This window comes from Bubalus bubalis, chromosome 21 (assembly GCF_019923935.1).
Source record: "Bubalus bubalis isolate 160015118507 breed Murrah chromosome 21, NDDB_SH_1, whole genome shotgun sequence".
Classification (NCBI taxonomy): domain Eukaryota; kingdom Metazoa; phylum Chordata; class Mammalia; order Artiodactyla; family Bovidae; genus Bubalus; species Bubalus bubalis.
This window is the reverse complement of record NC_059177.1, coordinates 55953287-55977878: the sequence shown is the minus strand read 5'-3', so window position 1 is coordinate 55977878 and position 24592 is coordinate 55953287. Positions and strand designations below refer to the sequence as shown.

Here is a 24592-nt window from a genome sequence, read left to right as displayed (position 1 = left end):
ACAGGGTAAACCTTCAGCAGGGCATTCATCATCTTTCAGAACTGCTGTTAACTTTGTCTCTGATTCACACGTTCTTCCAGCATGCTTGCAGCCGTCCGAGGCTCTCATCCGCTGCTTAAACCACTCGCCTTGGCCTTTGTCACCTGGGTGCTGTGTGCCAATACTGTTCCTTCAGCGTGCAAGGTCCCCCTCACTCATCTCCACCCACCAGAAACCCATCATCTCTCAGCCCAGACACCGCGCCTCCTCCTCCAGCCTTCCCCAACTGCTGGCTCAGAACGGCTGCCTCCTCTTCGCCCCCACACTTGGCTCCTGGCTCTGTTACAGCACAGGTGCCACCCTCTTGACCGAGCACACCTCCAGCACCCGGCATGGTGCAGGGAGTGGCCCCCAAAGGCTGGAGGATAAGTCAAGGTGGCAGCAGCTGCGGCAGGCCCACCGCCCCATGTCCCCTGCCCCACGCCCCGCCCCCATCCCGGGCAGGGGGACATCCATCTGACCACCACACCCAGAAATCTAGGCTGGGAAGAAACCCAATGGGTGGTCCAAACTTGGCTAGGATGTCCTTCTAAGGCAATCCTAAATTACAATCTGGCATGAGGAAACACTGTCAACTCTTTCCTGCTTCTTCTCAATGGACCTATTACTTAAAAAAAAAACAAAACAGGTTTTGATTTTTTAAAGATACACAGATACATTCATGTTTAAGAGATTCATACTTTACAATCAAACATCAAAGTCCCTTTTCACCACCATCCCTCCCACTCCCTTTCCCAGAAGTAATTACTGGGAACAGTTTTAATGTGGTTTTCATTTCTATATACTTACATACATAGAGTTATGCAAACAAAACTACTGGGTTGGCCGAAAGTTTGTTCGGAACTTTCTGGCCAACCCAATACTTTGCACAGAAGTAGACAATTCTGTTTCACTACGGACTTTTCCCCCCATTTAACGCACTGCTTTACCCATGAGGCTGAACATTTTCTTTTGAATACTTATTGGTGATTCATTCCCTTCCCTGGGAACCTCCGCCTATTTTCTACTCAGTTGACGATTTTCTCAGTTTGCATTAACCCTTTGTGGACACTCATCTTTTGTTACATATGTTGCACAGACCTATTTGCCACCCCATTCATTTACCACTTCCTAACAGTGTAACTCTGGGCAAGCCACTTAGCTCAAGCTTTGCTTCTCAACTAGACAGTGAGGATGACAAGGCCTGTGTAAAAACCTTGGGAAGAATTATGTGAGAACTCCGTGTCACATGGGCTTCCCTGGTGGCTCTGTTGGTAAAGAATCTTTTTGCAATGCATGAGACCCAGGTTCGAGCCCTGGGTCAGGAAGATCCCCTGGAGAAGGGCATGGCAACCCACTCCAGTATTCTTGCCTGGAGAATCCCCATGGACAGAGGAGCCTGGCGGGCTACAGTCCATGGGGTCACAAAGAGTCAGACACGACCGAGCGACTAAGCACACAGCACATGCGTGTCAAGGACCAAGCCTTTAACCCAGCGTTCGATAAAGATTCAGTGAATGTTAGCGACTCTTCATTACTGAGATCTGGGGTCACAAGTTGGCTAGGACCAACTTGTTTAGCTCATAGTTTAAAATGACACCGTTGACTCTGTTCAGTAAGGCAGACACTTTCTAGTTGGTCACACGGCCATTCCCTGCCTCCCTAGTCTGTTTTCTACACCACAGCTTCACAGATTTATGAGGGAAGCCCATTTCTAGTCTTCCATACTCCCAAGTTTTTAATGGATGATAATAAATCAGGCTTTGAAATTATCCATCATCTGCTGTCAGGGCTGCTCCGTGTGTGTTCCCACTGTTCACTGTGAAACTCCAGGACTTGTCACTCACTTGTAGCCTACTTAGGACCCCTTGGGACTGGCCAGCATACCATCTGCACATAGCAGGCTGGTCCATATTTCAGGCAGCTTACAGGGCTTCCCAGGTGGCGCTAGTGGTAAAGAACCCATCTGTCAATGCAGGAGACACAGACGCGGGTTTGATCCCTGGGTTGGGAAGATCCCCTGGAGGAGGGGATGGCAACCCACTCCAGTAGTCTTGCCTGGAGAATCCCATGGACAGAGGAGCCTGGCAGGCTACAGTCCACGGGGTCGTAGAGAGTCAGACACAACTGAAGTGACTTAGCAGCAGCAAGGGCATTCTCACAGCAATTTAAAAAGTTTTCCTAAGAGGCATCTCTTCCTTTCACATCATCCACCAGGCAGGATCAAGGTGGGTGAGATATCTCTAGCTGATAGATGGGAGGGGGAGGCACAGAGCTAGTAAGCCAGTACAGTGACCTAAACATCTTGACATTCAGATGGGGGGTGTGAAGGATCAAAATCATGAGGACCCCATTCGGTGCCCTGTCGAAAGCGAGATCCATTTCCAGAGGCCTTCCAGAGCTTCTCCATTTCCAGAGGCCTCCCAGAGATCATAAAAAAGATAGATAAATAAAACATCACAGAAACTATTACATCAATACCATAACCACAGATGGAGATAGGCTACCAGATAACTCCTTGCATGAATGCAGAACTTCAAATGGTACATGTTTTACTAAGCAAGTTTTTAGTCCCATTGTAACATTTGTTTATTACCAAAATGGACATGGATTATTATACCTATTTCGGGTCATCAGGTGCTGAATTTGGAAGGTCCTGCCTCTGAAGGACTCCCTCCTCAGAACGAAAAGGCAGTCTTGCGTGCCTGTTTGCTCAGTCATGTCTGACTCTCTGCGACCCCATGGACTGTAGCCCGCCAGGCTCCTCTGTCCGTGGAATTCTCCAGGCAAGAACACTGGAGTGGGTGGCCATGTCCTTCTCCAGGGGGTCTTCCCGACCCAGGGATCAAACCCACGTCTCCTGCGGCTCCCGCATTGGCAGGTGGAGTCTTTACCACGGAGCCACCTGGGAAGCCCTCAGGAGGCAGTCTTACCTACCAGCGTAAAGGAACTGCGGCAAAGTGCCCGTCTGAAATGAAGTCTACACAATCCAGGGAGCCTGTGACAGCTACCCAGCTCTAAGTTATCAGTTACGGTCTTGAGATACTGGCTACACACACACTCTCACACACACACACACACACACACACTCACACTCACACACTCACACACACACACAGACTCATACACACCGAGTTTCTAATGCACAAACCAGTGGGAAGTTTTCAGACTGACAAACTTGTCACTGGAACTGAATATGCAAAAACGAAGAGCAAAACAAACCCGAATCCAACCACCTCGTTAATAGCTGAGGTCTTTATTTCAAATTCGTATGTACAGTAAAAGTGCTGCTGAGAACTGGCAGCAACCAGACACAACATAAACGTAATTCTCTCAACAATTAGCAGCTTAAGATCTATCAACTACAGTGTTAACGTTCACACGTTCACAAGTGTCATTTCTGTACTTTTCAATTCGTGCAAGTGAGTCTTTACTCTTACACACTTTGATAAAACACGCTTACAGTCTAGTAATCACTCCTACTGAGGGCATCACCCAGCATACACGACAGACAGACAGCAATGATAACTCTTAGAGCCACATTCAAAATCCCCAGCTGCATGTGGGGGCGGGAACCGTAATCCGACCTGTGTTGGTTTTTGTTTTTTTTTTAAATCATATTTGGCTTTGTTTTGGATGCATATTTTCCGAAGCTGAAAGGCAGCTCCTTGCTGGAATTCACTTGGAATTCAGCATTTCATCCGACTGTACCTCCGAGGAATATGAAATCAGAAAACAAAACCAAATGCAGCAAAGACCACGTGAACATTATGCTCGTTATCACAACGTGGCTAGCAAGGAAGGCTTGATCCCAGTTTTTCCTGGAAGCAGAGTTTTACCTTCATTGGGTGGAAGGGGCTCAGGGGAGAGGGAAGACCCCACCCAGTCAGTGAAGTATAAAATGTAACCTTACTTTTGCTTCTTCAGGAGCCGGTGGAATAGAAAGCCTTCTTTGCTAGGGTGCACTGAGTATCTTTCCAAAGAACTGAGATCCGAGCAGACAGAAGTGCCGTTCAACGATCATATAAAAGGTAAAATATTAGTGAGACTCTACAACTTGAACAGAGTCACCCAGGCTGCCATGGTCAGCCTCACACACCAGCACTAACCAGTCATCCAGGAATGCTTCATTTCACAGGGAATGCACGCAGTCTTTAGAAGAGAAGAAGCGTTAAAGCGAGGAGCCATTTCCACCCACAGAACTGTTAAACCGTAAGAGCGAGGTTACAGGAGAACTCTGAACAGATAAGACAACTCAGGGACAGCCACAATGCAAAGAAACTCAGAGGCAACAGGGATGGGCAGGCGAGGAAATGGATGCATGGTTACAAACAGCATTAGGTGCGGACAACTGCTGGGCCTGGGGAATAATCAAGGGACAGGAGAGCTAGAAAGCCAATACTGGGCCTGACCTGGCCTGGAGGAGGTCCTTCCTGGGACAGATGAAGAGGATGGACAGTCAGTGGGGGCCTGTTTGGCTGGGAGCTCGGGGAGCTTCCGGAGGTGCAAACCTTCCTTTGATAGAAATTGTCTCAAAGCCAAAAAAAAAAAAAAGGAACAATTTTGATCCATCTAGCCAGTGAATTCCAGTGCCCTCCAAACTTTGTAGCCTCTCCACAGTTCAGGGGACTCAAAAGTTCTTAGAAAAACTGGAGGATTGTGGCTAGAGTTATTTCCAATAACTTCGTGGGGCGCTCTTCCCCTCTCTGAGAGGTTAACCTAAAGCAGACAGTTAGGAGACACCGTGCTAGTCTGACCAGGTCGTGGTGTCCTCTGACACTTCTACCTAAAGTCACTGCAATATATTTAGGCAGAGTTTAACATTTTATCATTTGTGTTTTTATCGTTTGGCCGTGCTGCACGGCACGAGGGATCTTAGTTCCCGGACCAGGGACTGAACCCACGCCCCCTTCATTGGAAGCACGGAGTCTTAATTGCTGGACTGCTGGGGGAGTCCCAACATTTTTAGATACACGAGCTTGGGAACAATTTGTTTCGGGCCAGGACATAAACTGGTTGCAATTATTTTAAAAGAAAATTCAGCCCCATGGTCCTTGTTCTGGGTGGTGATTCTGAGAGGCCCGCAGAGCTGACAGGTGTGGTGTCACCATTGGGGTGGAGGACGGAATGAAGACTGGGGTACCTGAGCTAGAACGTCGAGATGACGACGGAAACCACGCGCTGACTCTGAGAAGGGCAGCCTGCCAGGCCACGGGAGGCCGGAGCTGGCGTGCAAGCCATCGTCTCGGACGGACAGGCGAGGCTGATCTGGGGCCAGAAGCGTCCCCCAGCACAGGGAGGATGGGCAGAGCATGCTGTGTGTCTCTTTCCAGGGCAGAGGCCGCCTGCCCCTTGCTCACTGCCTGGCTGCACAGGACGGAGGCCAAGAGGGACCAGCATCTGTGATTCAATACTATGCACACGAAAAGGCTGACCACGCTTTCGAGATAGGCCAAGAGGGTAGAACTGGTGATAAGACAGGGATGGAGGCTCAGCCCGTCTTTCTAAACTCTCTATATAAAGGTCCACTGAGCACAGCTAATACGTCTGTCTCGATGAAGAGGAGGCTGACGACATGTTACACCCCAAACTTGGGTCCTTCTAACCTGATGTTTCCTTTCCTGCTCTCTAGGGAGAATCATCCTCAGTTGATTCTCTTGGGCAGACAGAATAAAGCTGTGAAATGAAGGCGGGCTGGGGCCAAAATACAGACACAAGATCCCACGTCACTTTGGTCTCGGTAGTTAGGGGGGTGTTAAGAAATAAATTAAGAAAGCACGAGGAATTATTTGTGACTCTCGTAGTACAGTCTCAGATTTTCCTAGAGACAACCCCAGCCCAAAGTCACTGGGTGAACCTGTCTTGGGGCAGGAACGTCTCTACCCTGTCACGCTGGTTTGCGGAGACCACCTCCCCTCTGCCTGAGCACCCCTTTCCTCTCCAACCAAGCCAAGCCCATCGGGGGGAGGCGTGGAGGGGCAGGACACCAGAAAGCAGCAGCAGCAGCCAGAGATGGGGGAGCTGAAGCCGAGTCTCAGACGAGGGCATCAGAGAGTGGCATTCACAGCAAGTTCTCCTTTCCTCAAACTGTTTCAGGACAAGAGGGGGCAGCACACTTAAATATCCACACATCTCTTCATTTAAAAACAGCACTTCTTTATTTCAAAGGAGGAAAAAAAAAAAAAAAGACCCTCCCAACCCTTTCCAAAAAAACCCAATAATAATAATAACAATAATAAAAAATCCTATTAGAAACCATAAGGAAGCACTGAGAGTTTGAGTATTACATTCTTCAAGTATGCTGTTCGGATTTTTTTGTTTGTTTGTTTTTTTAAGTTGGTGACTATACACATCTTTTTAAAAAAAAACCTTAAAAGTGCGGCCATGGGATTTGTTTAAAATTAAGTAGTTAGAGGGCTACTTCAAAATACTGTAGTAGGACTGTGCAGTGATCCTTGGGGTGTGACGTCCTCTTTTGTATCCTAGCAAAGGTTACGGGACCAGGCTCCAAACTGATCATATTTCCAGGGTTAGCCTGAGTGGCCAACTTGGGTGAGAAAGCCAGGGAGATCCACGTGTTCTTCCATGGACAAGGAAAATCCACCCCGAGCGCAGAAACTCAGACATGGAATGTGGTAGGACTTCACAGTAAAATTAGTCTGGGACGGGGAGAGGCGGTGAGCCCAGACAAGGCAGGGTGTTAGGTTCAACTGGTTTCCCTAGTCAGGTGTTCGCGCATCTTTTTAGTGGGTTTTAGTGCAGTCCTTCAAGCCACAATTTAGAATGCCCTTCAGTGTGCTCCAGACGGTGGGTTCATGTGGAAGGACTGTTTTCAGATTTGCATCCCAAGGAAAATCATGCTACATAAAAGTGATCCAAGATTGTTGCCCAAAAAACTTCTTGGATAAAATCTAAAAAATACTATTGCAATTGCGTCTTTTGAGGAAGAAGAAGAAGAAAAAAAACCATTATTCTAAATGTAAACAGATTCACTCAACTCTTTTGTTGCTGTAGAAAACTCCAGAGGAGGGAAGTGGCCGTCTAAGTCTTCGCCGCATGCACTCGCCGGAGGGGAGGGGAGCACTGCGTTCCGGGCGCCGGCAGCATCATCTGGGTGAGGAGAAGAAGCGCTGCACGTAGCCCAGGAGGGCGTCCCAGTGCTTCCAGAGAAAGGCGATGAACACCACGAGGAGCAACGTGCTGAACGTCCTGCTGCGAGTCTTCATGAGTGGGACCACGCAGTTGGCGACCGTGGACACGAAGACCAAAAGGACTGCCATGACCGCCAGGAGGATGTTGATGAGCTTGCCCAGCAGGTTCCGGGCAGTGGCGTTCTCCAGCCCCTCCAGCTGAACCACCTGCTGCTGCTGCTGCTGCAGCTCCATCTTGGAGATGCGGGTCTGGCACGCCTCCAGGGCCTCCTGTGGGCCAGACAGGGGAGAGGTAAGCCTTGGGAAGCTCCCGGCGCCCGGAGCAGCTGGCAGGCCTCGCAGGGCAGCCAGGTGCATCCTGAGCCACGTCAGAGATCTGAAATGTGCGCGAGTCTTGAGTGTGAGGGGCACGGCACAACTCACAACTCAAGCCACTATCATTTACTTTTTGGTTACCACTCAAGCAACTATGATTCCCCTCTGCTGCGCTCCACTGCATTCAGCCACAGTCAGATCTGGTCTTGAACACTTTAAAGACAAGGCCTCAAATCCACGATTGTGTCTCTCTTTTCTTCCCCCACGTAACAATTACTAATTTGAGTTGCACAGGACACACGCACTTGCTCACCTAACAGGACATATAGGCTTCCTTGGTATTTTCCTCAATCCCGGTCCCTGCCCTTGGAGTGACTGCCAGTCTGGTGTGTGTTCACCCTTTCACCCGTGTTTAAGTCTACACACAGATCTCCTTAGGGAAATGCATGGAATTATTTAAAAATTTTCTACCTTCGTGCAAACAGTATCACCCCATGGGACTGGTCCACAACGTGTTTCTCACTTGACAGAGGGCCCTGGCGATTCTCTGCGTCAATGCGTGGAGGCCCACCTGGATCTTCTTAATGGCTACCTAGCATTTACAGTTTGGCTAGGTCAAAGTTTACTCAGCCAGCTCCCTACTGGAGAGACCTGGGTTATTTCCACCTTTCTTACTGAACAATGGAGGAGTGAACCTCCTCTGGACATATTACCAGCTGCTTTTCAAGCTAAGTAACTCCCCAACATCAGGCAAAAGGGCTCCCTGCACTGTCTTCTTAATAAGAGTTGATCTCTGTGAAGAGAACAGGCACTGTGCCCAACACCTGACCCAACGTTTCCTTTCATAACCTGCACCCACGGGTTCATATAAAATTGACCATAAAACTCAGAGGACAGGACCAATTTCCTTAGCCGTGGTCAGATACCCTCTGAAGTTCAGCAGTGGTAGGAGCCCTGGGTTATGTGACCTCGGTTTCAGTGGGTCCTGGTTTCCTGGGATTTGAGGTGACGGCAAGGCAACTTCACACTGAAGCTAAGCTAGAGAAAGGACATACAACAGATATACCCCAGTCCAGAAGGACCTTGGGAAAAAATTAAAACATAAACAGACTTCTGGGTCATGGAAAAGGGGGCATCTGGGCAAATGATCTAGACATTCCCTTGATTCCTTGAGGCTTCTGTCATGCACGTCTCCTGTATTCAGCACCAAGACTGGTTTATTTCAGGATGCTCTCATGAAACCACCAGAGCTGCCAGAGAAAGGCCGTGGAAACCACAATGAATAAAGAAAGCACTGAAGGTCTTGGTGTGAGTCTCTGAGTTTTCTTAGGGTTTTTAGAAATATCTCCCAACTGGGATGAGAAAAAGTTAAAATATTCTGTTTTGCCATGGATTAAACTAGAGGGCCGTTAGTCTTCGGCATGACCGATGTTACTGTTGAGCTGGTCGGTTGTGTCTGACTCTTGGGTGACCCCATGCACTGTGTGCTGCTGCTGCTGCTGAGTCGCGTCAGTCGTGTCCGACTCTGTTCGACCCCAGAGACGGCAGCCCACCAGGCTCCCCCGTCCCTGGGATTCTCCAGGCAAGAACACTGGAGTGGGTTGCCATTTCCTTCTCCAGTGCATGAAAAGTGAAAGTGAAGTCGCTCAGTCGTGTCTGACTCTTAGCGACCCCATGAACTGCAGCCTACCAGGCTCCTCCGTCCATGGGATTTTCCAGGCAAGAGGACTGGAGTGGGGTGCCATTGCCTTCTCCGCATGGACTGTGTAGCCCGCCATTATTCTCACAAATGGCCTGGTGATGTAGCTGTATAAGGTGGATCTGGCAGTGAGGCCTCTGCCACAGAAGATGATAGGTCAGGTGGCCCTGGGACCTGTAAGAGCAGCTCCCGAAGCAGTAACCACAGACATAACATCCATGCTCGTCCATCTACTGAGACCATCCTGAGCCCAAGAAACATTTCCCAAGAAGCCAAGCAAGCACACCACCTCCCAATGGTGCAGACTTGAGAAATGCTGGTGGCTCAGACGATAAAGAATCTGCCTGTGATGTGGGAGACCCGGGCTCGATCCCTGGGTTGGGAAGATCCCCTGGAGGAGGGGATGGCTGCCCACTCCAGTATTCTTGCCTGGGAAATGCCATGGACAGAGGAGGCTGGCAGGCTACAGTCCATGGGAGTGCAGAGAATCGGACACGACTGAGCAACGGGCACTTTCACTTTGAGAAACGCATCGCATCTGAAGAGCAGGTGTGTTACAGGCGGTCTAAGCTTCTTCTAGTACTCTGCCCTCTCTGTCTTTGCCCCTAAACATTTTTTTTGTGCATGGTAAAATACATAATATAAAATCTACCATTTACTCCTTTTAAAGTGCTCACTTAAGAAGCATTTAGTAAGTTCACCATGTTGTGAAACCATCGTTCCTATTAAATTCCAGGATGTATTCATCATCCCCAGAATACCCCTCCCCTTTAGCTATCACTCCCGTTCCTCTCCCTCTAGCTTCTGGCAACCACGGATCCACTTTCTCTGTAGACTTGCTTACTCTGTGTGCTTCATGTAAATGGACTCATGCACTGTGCGGCCTTCTGTGACCGGCTTCTTGCACTGAGCTCCATGTTTTCAGGGTGGACACACGCTGGGGCAGGTGCCGGTGCATCATTCCTTTTTCTTTCCCTTTTTTAATTGTGGTAACATATATATAATGTAAAATTTACCATCTGAACTGCTTTTAAGTGCGTGGTTCAGTGGTATGACACATTCGTACTGTTGGACAATCACTGCCACCTACCTTCACGTTCTTTTCATTTTAGAAAATTGAGACTCTGGACCCATTAAACAGGAACCCACCCCCAGCCCCCTGCCCCGAGCCCCTGGAAACCTCCATTCTGCTTTCTCTCAGCCTTCTGCTTTTCCACCTGGCCCATTGTGCTGACCTGGATGTCCCGGGCCCGTTCGTAGGACTGATACGCAATTTTCTCTTCCATGCTGGCCAATTCCTGCTTCAAGTTCAAGATTTCATTCTGGTGGAGCTCTGTTAGGTCATTCAGTTGTTCTTCTAATCGTTCACATCTAACAAGAGTGAAAAGTTAAATGTTTCACACGTTCTGTATTTCTGTTGGTTATTATTCACATCCAACCCCCAAATCCATTCTGCAAAGGAAGAAAACGAAAGCACAGAGAAATCAGGTGAGTGGCCTGGGTGACAGGGCATGCTAGTGGGCACAGCTCTCGGTCCCTGGGACAGACAGCTTCTCACAAGGCCATATCACAGCAGCAACATGGCTCTTCCACATTCTTCTCAACACACAGTATTTGCAGCGAGGCTAGCAGCCCTGGTTAGCTTGAGCAGACCCATTACAAACGAGGCGGTTCTTGCTCTGCCCCCAGCGGCATATGGGAGAGGCAAAAACCCGAGGGACGTTAAGCAGTCTCATCAGAAGATACACAGCAGGCAAATGGAAACTGACCTTCCAGCAATCACCAGGAGCTTGTTCCGACTGGGGCAGGTCACTCACTCACCTGGATGTTCGTCATTCAGAGCCCACCCTCCCTACTGCCAAGCACAGTGCCCAGCACAGGGTCAACAGACATTTACTGAGCGCCTGCTGTGTGCCCGGTTTGTTCAAGGTTCTGGGAACGCTGCGGTAAGCGAGACCGAACACCTGCCCTCAGGAGTTTACAGCCTTCAGTGGCGGCGGAAGGCAGTAAAACCACGACAACTGCAGGCACGGGTAAGGGAGCCGGAGAAGACCGGGACGGGGATACGGCAGAGTGCCCGGCGGCCTTGGACTGCTCGGGAAGACCTTTACCCAACCCTGAGAGCTGAAACCTGGGTGATGACATGAACAAACCATGTGAAGATGTTAGGGGAAAAGTATCTTAAAGCTGAAGGAAGTATCTTAAAGCAAGTATAAAGCTCTTGAGATGAGAATCAGCTTGGCAGATTTCAGAACAGAGAGGAGGGACAGTGTGGCTGCAGCTGAGCAGAAAAGTGGGGGAGTGCACAAAGAGAAGCTTCCTCAGGAGCAGGGACCATATTTTGTTCATCTGGTACCTCTAGCACTTCAGACTCATGTGAAAAGGTTCATTCTACATGAAGATGGGACCTGGGCAGGGCATCTACGGATCTGTGGGACTGGAACCGTTTAAAAGGAAAAGATCAGAAAGACTGGACAAAGAACACAGGTAAAGGGCAGGGGGTAGAAATGTATGGACTAATCAGAACAGTTGGGGGAAAAAAAGGAAATCTGTTCTTAAAAGGCAGGGAAGGCAGTGGAAATCTGAAATAGACAGTACAGGGACCCAAAGCAGATGCTGAGGGGAGAGGCTGACATGAGGAACACAGGGCTGTCTGCTGCTGGTGAAGCTTCCGGCAGGTTGTGAGCGGAGTTCAAGGAACCAAAAAAAAAAGAAAAAAAAAGAATGAAAAGAGCTAAGTAGGTAGGAGAAAGGCTGAAGACTACACAGTAAGAAGCCCCGAAAGGGAGGAATCACACAGCTCTAGCTGATGGTGACTAGAATGGAAGCGTCTCAGTCAGATGGAGGGCTCATCCCAAGAGGAGGATACACGGTTGGGGATCTACATACTTCAGGTTCTACTGAGTTCGGATGGGAAAAAATAAAAATCCATCAAGTTCCAAAACATAAGATGTGCATTTACTGGGCACCAGCAAATATCTACAGAGCATTTACACTGCATGCGGACTTGTATGTACTCTAGGCTGAGTTCCACCATACGGGAGGGTGTGCACGGGTTCCAGAAGGGGCTGGAGCATCGGCAGACCTCGGTACCTGTGGGGGTGGGGTGGGGTCCTAGAACCAATTCCCCGCAGATGCGACGACTGGGTGCTTCTCAGGCAAGCACATGCTTAACACTGGCACGCAAGTCTCGGCAAACTTTGTATTAAAGAAACAGAAATGTCAGAACAAAGGCAAACATTTCAACTACCCTCCCCTTTCACGTTTAACCAGATGTGCGGTACACAAGCTTTAAAGGAATCGATGGAAGGTCTCTGTTCAAGGTCGTCTTTATGTGGCGGCAGCATCAGCAACATTCTCCCTTCTAATAATTATATAATGAATAAACAGATCCTAAACCCCATTCCTTCTCCATGAGACACAGATTACTGACTCCTATTTAGTTCTCCTGAGTCCTTGATAACAATCTCTGTGCTGCTTTCTCGCCCACTGAAACTGTCACCGGAGTGACCTGAACAACTGATCGGGAAGGTTTCCACTTTGTGTCTGTGACTCAGGCAGGTTCTCTGGGACTCTGCCTTTTCACGTCATCTGTGGGCCTGGGCATACTCGGAAACACTGCCACCTCTAGAGCTGATTTTCCACCACGTTTTAAGTTCAACAAATGCCACGAGGTTAGGTTAACATGTTGCCTTTCTATGACTGTCCTTTTAAACCCACTGTGTGCGGTGGTGTCAGTGCTGGATGATTTCGTTATTCTCTCCCCTCACCACAGAGGGGCTAGAGGCTTTTTAAAAATGGGGTGTTCCACTGTGTCAGTTCCTTGGGATTTAGGGGAAGGGCTGGGCTTGGCTGGCAGGAAAGGACTCTCCTAAGCTAGGGCCAATGTGGGGTGGCAGGGCGGGGAGCCTGGCGGCAGTGGCAACCAGCCTGCATGCTGACGGCGGCAGACTCGGGTGACATCTCTGCTGTGAGTTCCATGGGCTACCACCTCAGTCTCTCAGCCTACAAACTACGGTCTTTCAGGCTTTCCAGGAAAGTTAGAGACAATCATTTGAATTAAACCTGGCTCACAAATACCATTAGAACAGATTAAAAAGTAAGAGCAGCAGCAGCAGCTACCATTTATCCAATGCTTATGATGTAAACTGGGGCTTCATCAGTAAAGAATTCGCAGGCACTACTACAGGAGCCGCACGGGACACGGGTTCGATCCCTGGGTCAGGAAGATTCCCTGGAGGAGGGCATGGCAACCCACTCCAGCATTCTTGCCTGGGAAATCCCATGGAGAGAGGAGCTTGTCAGCCTTCAGTCCACAGGATTTTGAAGAGTCAAAGACGACTGAGCGATTTAGCTGAATCGATTTAGCACAGATTATGTAAATTAACTTCCAGAACCCCAAGACAGTAGGTAATACCTTTACTTTACAGATGAGGAAGCTGGAGCTCAGCAAGATACAGAAATTTGCCCAAGGGCAGAGAAATTAAGTAGGGGAGCGAAGACTTGAATCCAGGTAGGTCAGACTCTAAAGCCAGTTCTTAACCATTCAAGAAGCCCAGATGAATTCCCTTCGTAAGAAGGGTGAGTCAGGTCTAAAGTGGATTCAAATCACACAGCTCCACAGGCCCTGGACACTACCACACTGACTGACGGCTTTGAAGCTTTATGTCAAGGCGGAGTCAACAGGAGGACTGTCATAAACAAGATTATGGACCCAGAATAGGAAAGAGGATGGTAACAAGTGTTGGTGAGGATGTGGGGGAATTCGAACCCTGGTATACAGCTGGTGCAACTGTTCTCTGGAAAGTAAGTTTGGAGCTCTAAACATAGTTACCATGTGCCCCAGAAATCTCACTCCAGGTGTACACCAGAGAGAAAGGAAGACTAACTTCCACTCGAAATTCATATACAAATATTAATAGAAGCATTATTCATAATGGCCCCAAATGGAAACAACCCACTATCAACTGATGAATGGATATATAAAGTGTGGTCTATTCATACAACGCAGTGTTACTGGGAAAGAGAGAGAAATGAAGTAATGACACACGCTACAGTATGGATGAGCCTTGAAAATATGTTAAGTGAAGGATGCCAGTAAGGAAGAACTGAAAACTGTATGATTCCATATGCATGAAATATTCAAAATAGGCAAAGCTATAGAGACAGATGATGCTGTGAAAGTGCTGCACTCAATATGCCAGCAAATTTGGAAAACTCAGCAGTGGCCACAGGACTGGAAAAGGTCAGTTTGCATTCCAATCCCAAAGAAAGGAAGTGCTAAAGAATGCTCAAACTGCTGCACAACTGCATTCATCTCACACACTCCTAAAGTAATGCTCCAAATTCTCCAAGCCAGGCTTCAGCAATACGTGAACCGTGAACTTCCAGTTGTTCAAGCTGGTTTTAGAAAAGGCAGAGGAACCAGAGACCAAATTGCCAACATCCGCTGGATCATTGAAAAACCAAGAGAGTTCCAGAAAAACATCTATTTCTGCTTTATTGACTATGCCAAAGTTGTTGTGTGGATCACAATAAACTGTGGAAAATTCTGAAAGAGATGGGAATACCAGACCACCTGACCTGCCTCTTGAGAAACCTCTATGCAGGTCAAGAAGCAACACTTAGAACTGGATATGGAACAACAGACTGGTTCCAAATAGGAAAAGGAGTACGTCAAGGCTGTATATTGTCACCTTGCTTATTTAACTTATATGCAGAGTACATCACGAGAAATGCTGGACTGGAAGAAACACAAGCTGGAATCAAGATTGCCGGGAGAAATATCAATAACCTCAGATATGCAGATGACACCACCCTTATGGCAGAAAGTGAAGAGGAACTACAAAGCCTCTTGATGAAGGTGAAAGAGGAGTGAAAAAGTTGGCTTAAAGCTCAACATTCACAAAAATAAGATCATGGCATCTGGTCCCATCACTTCATGGGAAATAGATGGGGAAACAGTGGAAACAGTGTCAGACTTTATTTTTGGGGGCTCCAAAATCACTGCAGATGGTGACTGCAGCCATGAAATTAAAAGACGCTTACTCCTTGGAAGGAAAGTTATGACCAACCTAGACAGCATATTCAAAAGCAGAGACATTACTTTGCCAACAAAGGTTCATCTAGTCAAGGCTATGGTTTTTCCAGTGGTCATGTATGGATGTGAGAGTTGGACTGTGAAGAAGGCTGAGCGCCAAAGAATTGATGCTTTTGAACTGTGGTGTTGGAGAAGACTCTTGAGAGTCCCTTGGACTGCAAGGAGATCCAACCAGTCCATTCTAAAGGAGATCAGCCCTGGGTGTTCACTGGAAGGAATGATGCCAAAGCTGAAACTCCAGTACTTTGGCCACCTCATGCGAAGAGTTGACTCATTGGAAAAGACTCTGATGCTGGGAGGGATTGGGGGCAGGAGGAGAAGGGGACGACAGAGGATGAGATGGCTGGATGGCATCACTGACTCAATGAACGTGAGTTTGAGTGAACTCTGGGAGTCGGTGATGGACAGGGATGCCTGGCGTGGTGCGATTCATGGGGTCGCAGAGAGTCAGACACGACTGAGCAACTGAACTGAACTGATAGAGACAGAAAGATTAATGGCTGCCAGGGGCTGGGGCAGGGTAGAGAAGATTGTAGACTGATAAACATGTCCTAAACTGATTATGGCTGCATGTGTCTGTGGATATACTAAAACCACTGATTTGCATACCTCAATAAAACTGTTAAAAAAGATTACGGTAGTTTACTTTGAAATGCATCAAAAAACCCAGATAAAGGATAGATAGATGGAAAGATATACAGTAAGACAATATATCAATAGTATGGGAGTTAACTGTATACTTTTTTTCCCCAAGTCTGCAGTGTGTTTTAAAGTTTTATAATAAACATCGGGAAAAAATGACTATAGGTATTACAGCGAGGAGCATTTGGGTATGAGTCCTTTGAGAATCCTACCTCTCAAAGTTGCATGGAGACATCTCAGGTCAGCTCACTTTACATAGCAAATTCCTTCATCTGTAAACTGAGGTTAATAATCTACCTTGAAACATTCGTTTGAGTACACAGGAGGTGTTAAAAAATGTGTTTCTCTTTTATCCACTTTCAATCTACTAAGAACACAGTGGCTGTTTTGAAAATGTTTCTAGTTCATAATGAAGAAGACATCAAGTGAATACTTGCTTCCTGAAAAGAATTCCTGGGAATTTGAAAACCTTTCTAACTAACCAAGTATTTCCTGTGGTGACTGATTCATGCCTTAGTCTCACGTTAGACTAATCCGCAGTCCACATCATTGTGCTAACTACAAAATGAATCCTGTATCTCACACCCTATTTTACATGTTTCTAAGATGATCACTATTTCACACACCTCCCTCCTTTCCCCTTAAGAGTTGTTAAAAATCAGTATGTTACAAAGAGAAATACACCACAAAGTACTGTTTGAAAGGTAAAAAATTTAGTTCCCTGACTATAAAGAATCTTAAATTCTAGGGAACAGAAGAAGCCTTGTTAAATCTCTTTCCATCAAGGAACTATTTCTACAACAGCCCTGACAAGGAATCTCTCTGTGAACACCTCAAGGGGCAGGGTATCATTTTTCTTAAGAGTTGTTTTCATTGCTAGATAGATGCAGCTATCCATCTAAAACTGAACTAAAACCTAGCAGCTCCTCCCTCACACCAAGTCCCTCTCTCAGCTACATTACTTGTGACGCCTGCCTTCAGCAATAAGAGGTAGTTCCCATGGATTCCACAGAACCAATGGACCTTGGTCAAGTCTTGACTGCACACACACCTGTCAGTATCACTCTCTCGCGCGCGCCTCGTGTTATTTGTAAAGATGAGCCTGCATTTTATTCCGGGGGAAGAGGCAGAAGGCAGGAGGTAAGGGCAAGACGCCTGGGAGCCTGGAGGTGGGAGCTAACCGCTGGACAGCCAGGGAGGTCTCAGCACCCATCACTTTAAGGGAACAGGAATGACGTGAACAGAAAGTTGCCAGGTGCCGAGTGACAGGCAGATCAGGACATAAGACGCTTCTTCTGCCCCTCAAACTTTAACACTTTAACATTTCTTTGAAATGCAACCCCTGAATCCTATATTCTCTTCCAGAATTTTAGATCCAAACTGATGTAGACATTAAGAATTTCCAATGTAATTTTTAAAGTCCCTACTTAAGATTTACCAACCTGCTTTATTGATTTCTTTCACTAAGTTCTTTTTCCTTTAGTATTTCTTTCAGCAAGGCTTTATAAGAGGTAATTTTACCTACATGTGTCTGAAAGGGTCTTGGTTTCACCCTCTTCCTTGAAGAATGAAGCAGGTGGGACAGAGCAGCCTCTGTGTATTTTCTCTTCCGCAGCCCTCTGGAGGTCTCACCGCCATTCTCCGGCAGTATAATGTCGCGTGTGTTTGGTCTGTTTCACACTCAGTCTCTTTCATCAGCTGGATTTCCTGGTGACGCTGGCAACTTTGGCTTCACAGTACTCCATGCGTTCCCTCCTGCAGGTTATCTCCTCTTTTCAGGTTTCGTTTTGAGCTGTTTCGTGGCTTTGAGTTGTGACAAAACATGTTTTGTATACCTACACCTATGAACAGCTAAGATGATTTATCAGAGGACGCTTGAGGCTGGCCCTCGGATTCTTTTTCGACCTGTCTGTAGAAGGGGAGATTCTGTAATGATGTAACACTACTGATGAGTATGTAATGCTACATGTGAATCAGAGTAAGTGCACAAGTCTTCAGTACGTGTTTCTAACTCTTGACCCTTAAAGAACAGTGTCTGTCATATAAAGGTTACTAACATGTCAAAGGCTCTGGAAACCATGTTAGGACTGAACTTTGTTCACCGCACGTTATATCTAAAGGCTCTCCACCTTCACTGTTTCTGCTTTGTGCCTTTTCTTCACTTGAAAATGTTTTTATGCTGTCGCCGTTTGTCCCAGCCCATGAATCTGCTCATCCAGGTTTCAGACTCAAACCCTGACTCTGCAAAACACCGGTGTGAGTGACCCTGTTCACCTGTTAAGAAGTCTATCTCCTCCCAAGGGTGGCTGTGAGGATTACACAGGATATAGATGACAAATGCTTGGCAAAAAAAAAAAGGCCATCCCTAGCGAGGTGGTTCCAGGGGACTGCTTGTCAATCGCCACGGGGTCCCAAGAGCGAGGCGGCTGCACTGTTCACGGCTTCCTGCTTCTGATTCTTTTCTCTAACCCTTCATTTCTTCATCTGTCTTCACGTTCTCAGTCTCACATATTCCAGAATTTTCAGCACTCCCAGTATATCCATGCTGCTTTCCCTATGAAATCACACAGGTGGGTTTACGGGGCAGGCACTCTTGTCCTTCTCCACGCTGGGCACAAGCCTCTTCTTGCCTTCTCATCGGGAGGGCCAGCACAAGCACACCGACGCTCCGGCCATCACCCTGGCTCAAGTCCGCCAGGTGACTGAACTAACTGAACTAGCTGGCCTGTTCCAAGCTGTCCTTTAAATTGGTAAAAACTCTCCTATCTGCCTTCCTTTCACGGCATGTGTTGTGTATGCGTGTGAGGCAAAGTCTCTCGAATAAATTGTATTAGGTCTTTGCAAACCTCCAGAAAGAGTTGAGAAGAAAGTGTTAATCCTTACCCTGGGTTACCATGCCCTTGCAGAAAACGAAGGCTTTCAGAAGCTGAACAATTTACTCACAGTTACATAGGAATTAACAGCAACATCCCCTCAGGCTGAGCCTTCCTGAATGGGAAAATGTAACTGGTGCTCCCAAAGACAGCGCTTTATTAGCAGGCAGCTAACTAGCCAAGTAGCACTGGCGTAAGCAGAAGAGCTCCGTTTCCCAACAGACGAGACACAGACAGGTTAGGAGCCTTGCTGAGGTGACACAAAGCTGCAGAACTCAGGGGTGAAGCAAAACCCACAAAGGGTCCAGCTGAAACGGCCCTGTTAATTCATCCACTAAGCGTTTGTTTGCCCTCTTCAAGTCATAAGAATTACCTGGAGAATGATGACTTTCTGAAAGAACAGAAAAGTTGCAGCTGTTATTGTGTAGTGGAAATCCTATCACACTCACACAAACAGTTGTGTTTGGGTTACCATAGTAGTAAAGCACCTCCAATCTGCAGGGAACATCAGGGAGGAGACGGAGAAAGCCATACACTTTGAGGCTTTTGCCAAATGGGACGAACAAAGAGGTTGGCAAGATGCCCCTGGTGCCGTGCAATGCCATCCTCCGGGTTGTCTCACTACCCTGAAAGAACTCGACTGGCCTGTCATTACTAAAACATTTTCCCTAACTTTCCCACCTGGGTCAGGGAAGTTGGTCCCTCAGCTCTTTTCACAACCTGCAAATTGAAAAGCACAAACCTAACCAGGCTTAGCCACTTCCACTCAAACATTTTTTTTTTCAGTGCTTCCAGCCTGAGAGGCTTACATAAACCACATGTGAAATTACAGTCTGCAAACAGACTAGCCCAAAGAGCCCAGTAAAAAATGCTGTGGTATTATGTCGGGTGGTGGAGCGTGTGGGGTGGAGGAGTTTAGGGTTCAGTCTAACCAATTAATCACTGTCAGCATCGAAACATCAAAAACGCCAGCAAAGATAAGGAGAACGATAGCTACCTGGCTCACTAGGCCTTTTTATGTGACACGTCTGCCTCGGAGACTCATGGAGACACTGCTCGGTAATCCTCACTTCCTTCCTCTCTGGGAGGTGCTTCGAAATGTAACTTAGAAAGGGGAGGCTGAGAAAAAAAAATGCCACAACTCTCCCCTGCTAGTGAGGTGTAGAAGGATGTGATTCGGTTGCTTCATGCTTCTTGCTGTTTAGATTTGTTTTATTGTTGTCTTTTTTATAACTTCCACCCCGTCCCATACTGTTAGTCAAATGAAAAATCTAAACGACGAAAGGAAGGAAGAAAATACTCTCACCAACTTTCCAACTCCTCCCATTTTGAGTATTATAAACTCTTTTGCTCCCTTTATTTTTCAGTGTTTACTTCCAGTCTGAATTCTAAAACGGAGAAGCCAGATACCTAGGGAATTCATAAAAAGAACACCGCCATTCTCTCCTTAAATATTAAAGCCAAACCAGCAGAGGGTGAAAAAAGGGAAACTAAACCGTGAATCAGCCTTTCACGTGTGATTTTTTAAAATCAGTAACTCCCTGTAGGGGACTTGCAACCCCTCATATGACACTACTTGAACTCTCTGGACAGGAAGGGTGGGTGTTCCTGACCCTGCTAGTATGTGACCTTGACTGGCACACGCTTCTCATGTGACTTAACGTGGAGCACAAAGTAGCGTAAGATGAATAATCTCATTTTGAGACTTTTAACTTACAGGTCCTTCCTAAATCATTACAACTCAAATGGAACGTTGACAGCTAAATATGATTTGAGCTTAACTATCTAGTAAACAGAAGGCCTGAACGCTGTTAAGATCTTTTTTGAAAAAAGTAGGTTATATCGTATTTGGGGACGTGAAATTCTTCTCCACCAAGATGCAACTGCTCTATCTACAAAGTATTAAAATACATCTAGATTTTTTTTTCCAAAGGAATTTAGAGCAATTTATTCCAGGCTTTTAACAGGATCTGAGTCTAGTCTAGTCTGACCACAAGAATCCATCTGGGTTAAGTTCACCAGTGGGGTGCTTCACCCTTAGGCAATCTGCTTTTTTTTTTCCCCCAAGCTTATTTATTTTTTTATATTAAAATTAATTAAAAAATTTTTTTTCAAATTTTGGACTTCCCTGGTGGTCCAGTGGTTAAGACTCTGAACTCTCGGTGGAGGGAGCATGGGTTCGATCCCTGGTTGGGGAACTAAGATCCCACAGGCTGTGTGTCCAATAAATGAAATAAAATATTAAAAAAAATTTTTTTTTCCAAATTTTTATTTAACACCCAAAACATTTTGTATTGGGGCACAGCGAAAATACATCTAGATTTGCTGCACGTTTACAATGCATAAATGAATACTGGTCTTGCAAAGTGAAAATTCCCAACTGGTCCTGGAAACTGGTCCAATTCATCCACTGGATTAGTCAACACAGTAGTCACCTTCCTAGACCAAAGACAAGCCAGGGCTCTTGGGGGCCACATTCCTGACAAGTGAGAAAGCTGGGTGAGCGCACAGTTGGGAATGCACCACCACTCTTCGGGTGTGGCTCAGGAGTCTGGAGCCATCTCTGAGAGCCTGTGGGGCTTCCCTGATTGGGTAACAGGTCACTGGGACAGGATGGCTGAAGAATCTTGTGGAACAGGTATTGAGAGGAACAGGAAGGACTAGGTCCCGGGCCGACTGACACCAACAGGCAACCACGGCAGCAGATGAGTGCATTATCTCCCCAGCACGTCCTAGAGACCCGAGGCGGTTTCTGCCAGTGCTGGACCTGAATGAGCAGACACGGTGGGGGCTGGAGACAGGACGTGCAGTGGGAGCCTGAATGCGCCCCTGGCTGAATTGGGGGAAAGAAAATCGATTTCCCCTCCTTACCTTTTGTTCCCTTATTTATGTCGAGGCCCAAAAAGAGGCTAGGAAAGACTCCACTAGCCTTCAGTTGAAAAGGAAAAAGCACAGTTTCAGTCCCCAATCAACAACAACCAGTCCCCCCAGCTTTCAAGAGAGGCAGTGCGTTATCTTAAAAGACGAAAAGCAGCAGATGCCTCAAGCACAGAGGGAATAAATAAAGGCTACTGGGGGAGACAGCGACGACAGCTTTCTGATATCCTGGCACTGCTCACACCATCCTGGCTGCCCCCACAGACACTGCCTCATTTAGTAATCTCTACAACCCTGCACCATAGACATCATTACCTCGTTTTTATGGAGGAAACTGAGCTTAGGTGAGCCACATCAGTTCACGGCACTCACCAGCGTCAGAACTGGCGAGCAAATTCAGGCCTGCCTAACCTCTCTTAACGAACAAAGTGGTCACTGTATTTGCTTGCGCTCCGTCTGTCCGCCCTTCTCCCCTCCCACCTCAGCACCTCTCCAGGGCTAACTTGGGAGGAGCTCATCTGCGTGAAAGTCTCTCAGGTGGAAGATCTCACCCTCTGAATGAAGCGTCTGTCTCCTAGGTGCACCTCTCAATTGGGCTTTTTTCCCTCTTATAAATGAAGAACCACTTTGAGCCAATATTTTCAGTTTCTATTTCAAGCTTATGGCCAAACCTGGTCTACATACCCTCTGCAGACTCCCAGATTGACTGAGATGGGTTTAACCCAAGGAATACAGGGCTACCACAGCTGTATCTGACCATATCTCTGTCTTATGCCGAGCAATAGTAAAATAAATTCACACTTAACAACAGCTTCTCTAGTTAGAACTCCAGTGGCCGGTGCCTAACAGGGTGGGCCTCACTACTGAGCGCTCTGCAGCGTGTGACAGCTGCTCGTGGGGACGGCTCCTTCTGTACTTCTGCTCTTATGACTCAGTGCAATTTTAAAATATCCCTGGGCTTAATACAAACCGTCTCAGAAGCCGATTTCCAAAGAACAGCAATCCCCTTAAAATAGAAGCTTTCAAATGGCATTACTGCTCATCAACACCAGGAGGGTTTTTTGCCTGCCTGATACGACACTGCTTCATGCGGGCAATAGCTGAGCAAAATTCCAGGTCAGATTCCCTATGGGAAAAACGACAAAATGAACCTGTAAGACTACTGATGGACTGTTTTCCTAGTTCTCTCCTGGTTTCAATGTACTTTGCCATAGCGGAACTTCTTCCTACAGTAGCTCAGCACGGTACACTCAATTTGGGAACAGGACTAAACCTCCAGCTTTTAGCAGCCAATTAAATATATGTTAAACCATTTTACTGTGTGACCTGGCAGAAGTCACTTTATCTTTCTGGGTCTCAGGGGACTCATCTCTGGAATGAGATTACACTAGATATCTAAGGGCCCCCTCTATCTCTGAAGTACGAAAGTGAACCCAGTTGCCACGAACCAATCTGTAATAATACTCTAATGGGATGAAGAGATTAGATGGACGAAGAGAATCTGATGTCAGCACAGATTCCATCACTTAAAAAAACACACACAGCTATATATCTTGTCTCCTGCCTTCTCAGATATACGATCCCACTCATACCTGAGAGTCCAAAGCAAAGCGCAATACTAAACACCTAGTTAGGGGCCCAAGTTTGAGGCGGAGTCCAGATCCAAGCTCTGCGACACTGACTGCCTGGGCTAAGTGTGTGTGGGCGCTGAAGACACACTCTTCACTCATGGTACAATCATGTGGGTGAAGAGAGGTTTCTGAGTAATTCTGATGATTCCAAAGAAGATGGTCTTGGGCAAAACTCTTTTCCCTGGTGCAACTCACTGGCGTAGAGACCAATGGGAAGCACTCACCAATGAACTGACTGATGGTACTGGAAAGGACTCTGAAAAAGGGGGAAATCAGGATGCGGTAGTGGAGGTTTACTTAAGTAGGGGTCCCTTATTATTCACCTAAAGTGTTGTACAAGCTTAAGCATTCACAGAATTTTATAGAATATGTTAAAAATAGAGAGAACTTTTACAGAAATAGACACTGGGTCCTCAAAAAGGCCCTAAAGCTCTTGCTATTAAAGTCAATGCTTCTTAGAGCTAGACTCTAGGTTAGTCTGTCAGTCAGACAGATTTCAGGGTTGACTTTGGGAAAACACTTGTCCTGGAATGAAGAGACCTCAGGCTTTGGAGTCACATTAAACTGGGTGTGATTCCTGGCTTTACCATTTAGAGTAATCTTTGGCAAAACTTAAAACCTCACTGAATTTCAATTTCCTCATCTGTAAACTTGGGTTTAGGGTTTCCCAGGTGGCTCAGTTGTAAAAAATCCACCTGCCAATACAAGAGGTGTGGGTTTGATCCCTGGGTCGGGAAGACCCCTGGAGAAGGAAATGGCAGCCCGCTCCAGTGTTCTTGCCTGGGGATCCCAGGGACGGAGGAGCCTGGCGGGCTGCAGTCAGCGCAGCCGCAGAGTTGGACACGACTGAGAGACTGAGCCACAAAATCGGGTGCAGTGCGCCTACAGGTCACCGTGAGGCTCAGCAAATATGCAGGAAACATCTAGCACAGTGGGCATCCTAGGAGTTTACTGAATGCTGCCTGAGGCAGAGTCCTCCTCCTCCTCTTTAACACTGTGCCTGGCCTTCCTCCTGTCAACTCAGATGTTAGTAAAATAAACTAAAGCAGCGAAAATAAGCAGAAACCCATCTAGAGCAGCCATGGACACATTAATAGGTTTCCTGGTCACAGAAGAGTCTCATGAGTCCAAGCCCTTCGAGGCCTGGAACAGAGCAGACACAGAAATCCGCAGAGAGAGGCTGCTGCAGGCAGCTCGCTCAGAGCATGGAGGAGGTGTGGGAAGGACAGAGGACCAGCTGCCCAGGACCACTTACTGCAGAAGCATGCACGCTTCCACCTGCACGG

The 24592-nt window shown here is 47.1% G+C and overlaps 1 protein-coding gene across 11 annotated transcripts in view; it reads right to left on the bottom strand.

Annotated features, from left to right (window-relative positions):
- Nucleotides 1-3258: 3258 nt before the first annotated feature.
- The window catches only part of TMCC1 (transmembrane and coiled-coil domain family 1), a 159034-nt gene continuing 137700 nt past the window's right edge, over nt 3259-24592 (bottom strand). For 7 of the 11 annotated variants that reach the window (XM_025272379.3, XM_025272376.3, XM_025272374.3 and 4 more), the window contains 3 exons: nt 19172-19189; nt 10419-10554; nt 3259-7439 (listed from right to left, as the gene is read on the bottom strand). In XM_025272379.3, coding sequence (XP_025128164.1) covers nt 7125-7439; nt 10419-10554; nt 19172-19189 — 469 coding nt within the window. In that variant the 3' untranslated portion in view covers nt 3259-7124. Of the gene's footprint in view, nt 7440-10418; nt 10555-19171; nt 19190-20975; nt 21566-22331; nt 22802-24592 lie in introns of those variants that run through there. The other 4 variants (XM_025272372.3, XM_025272383.3, XM_025272373.3 and 1 more) reach the window with 3 other exon arrangements.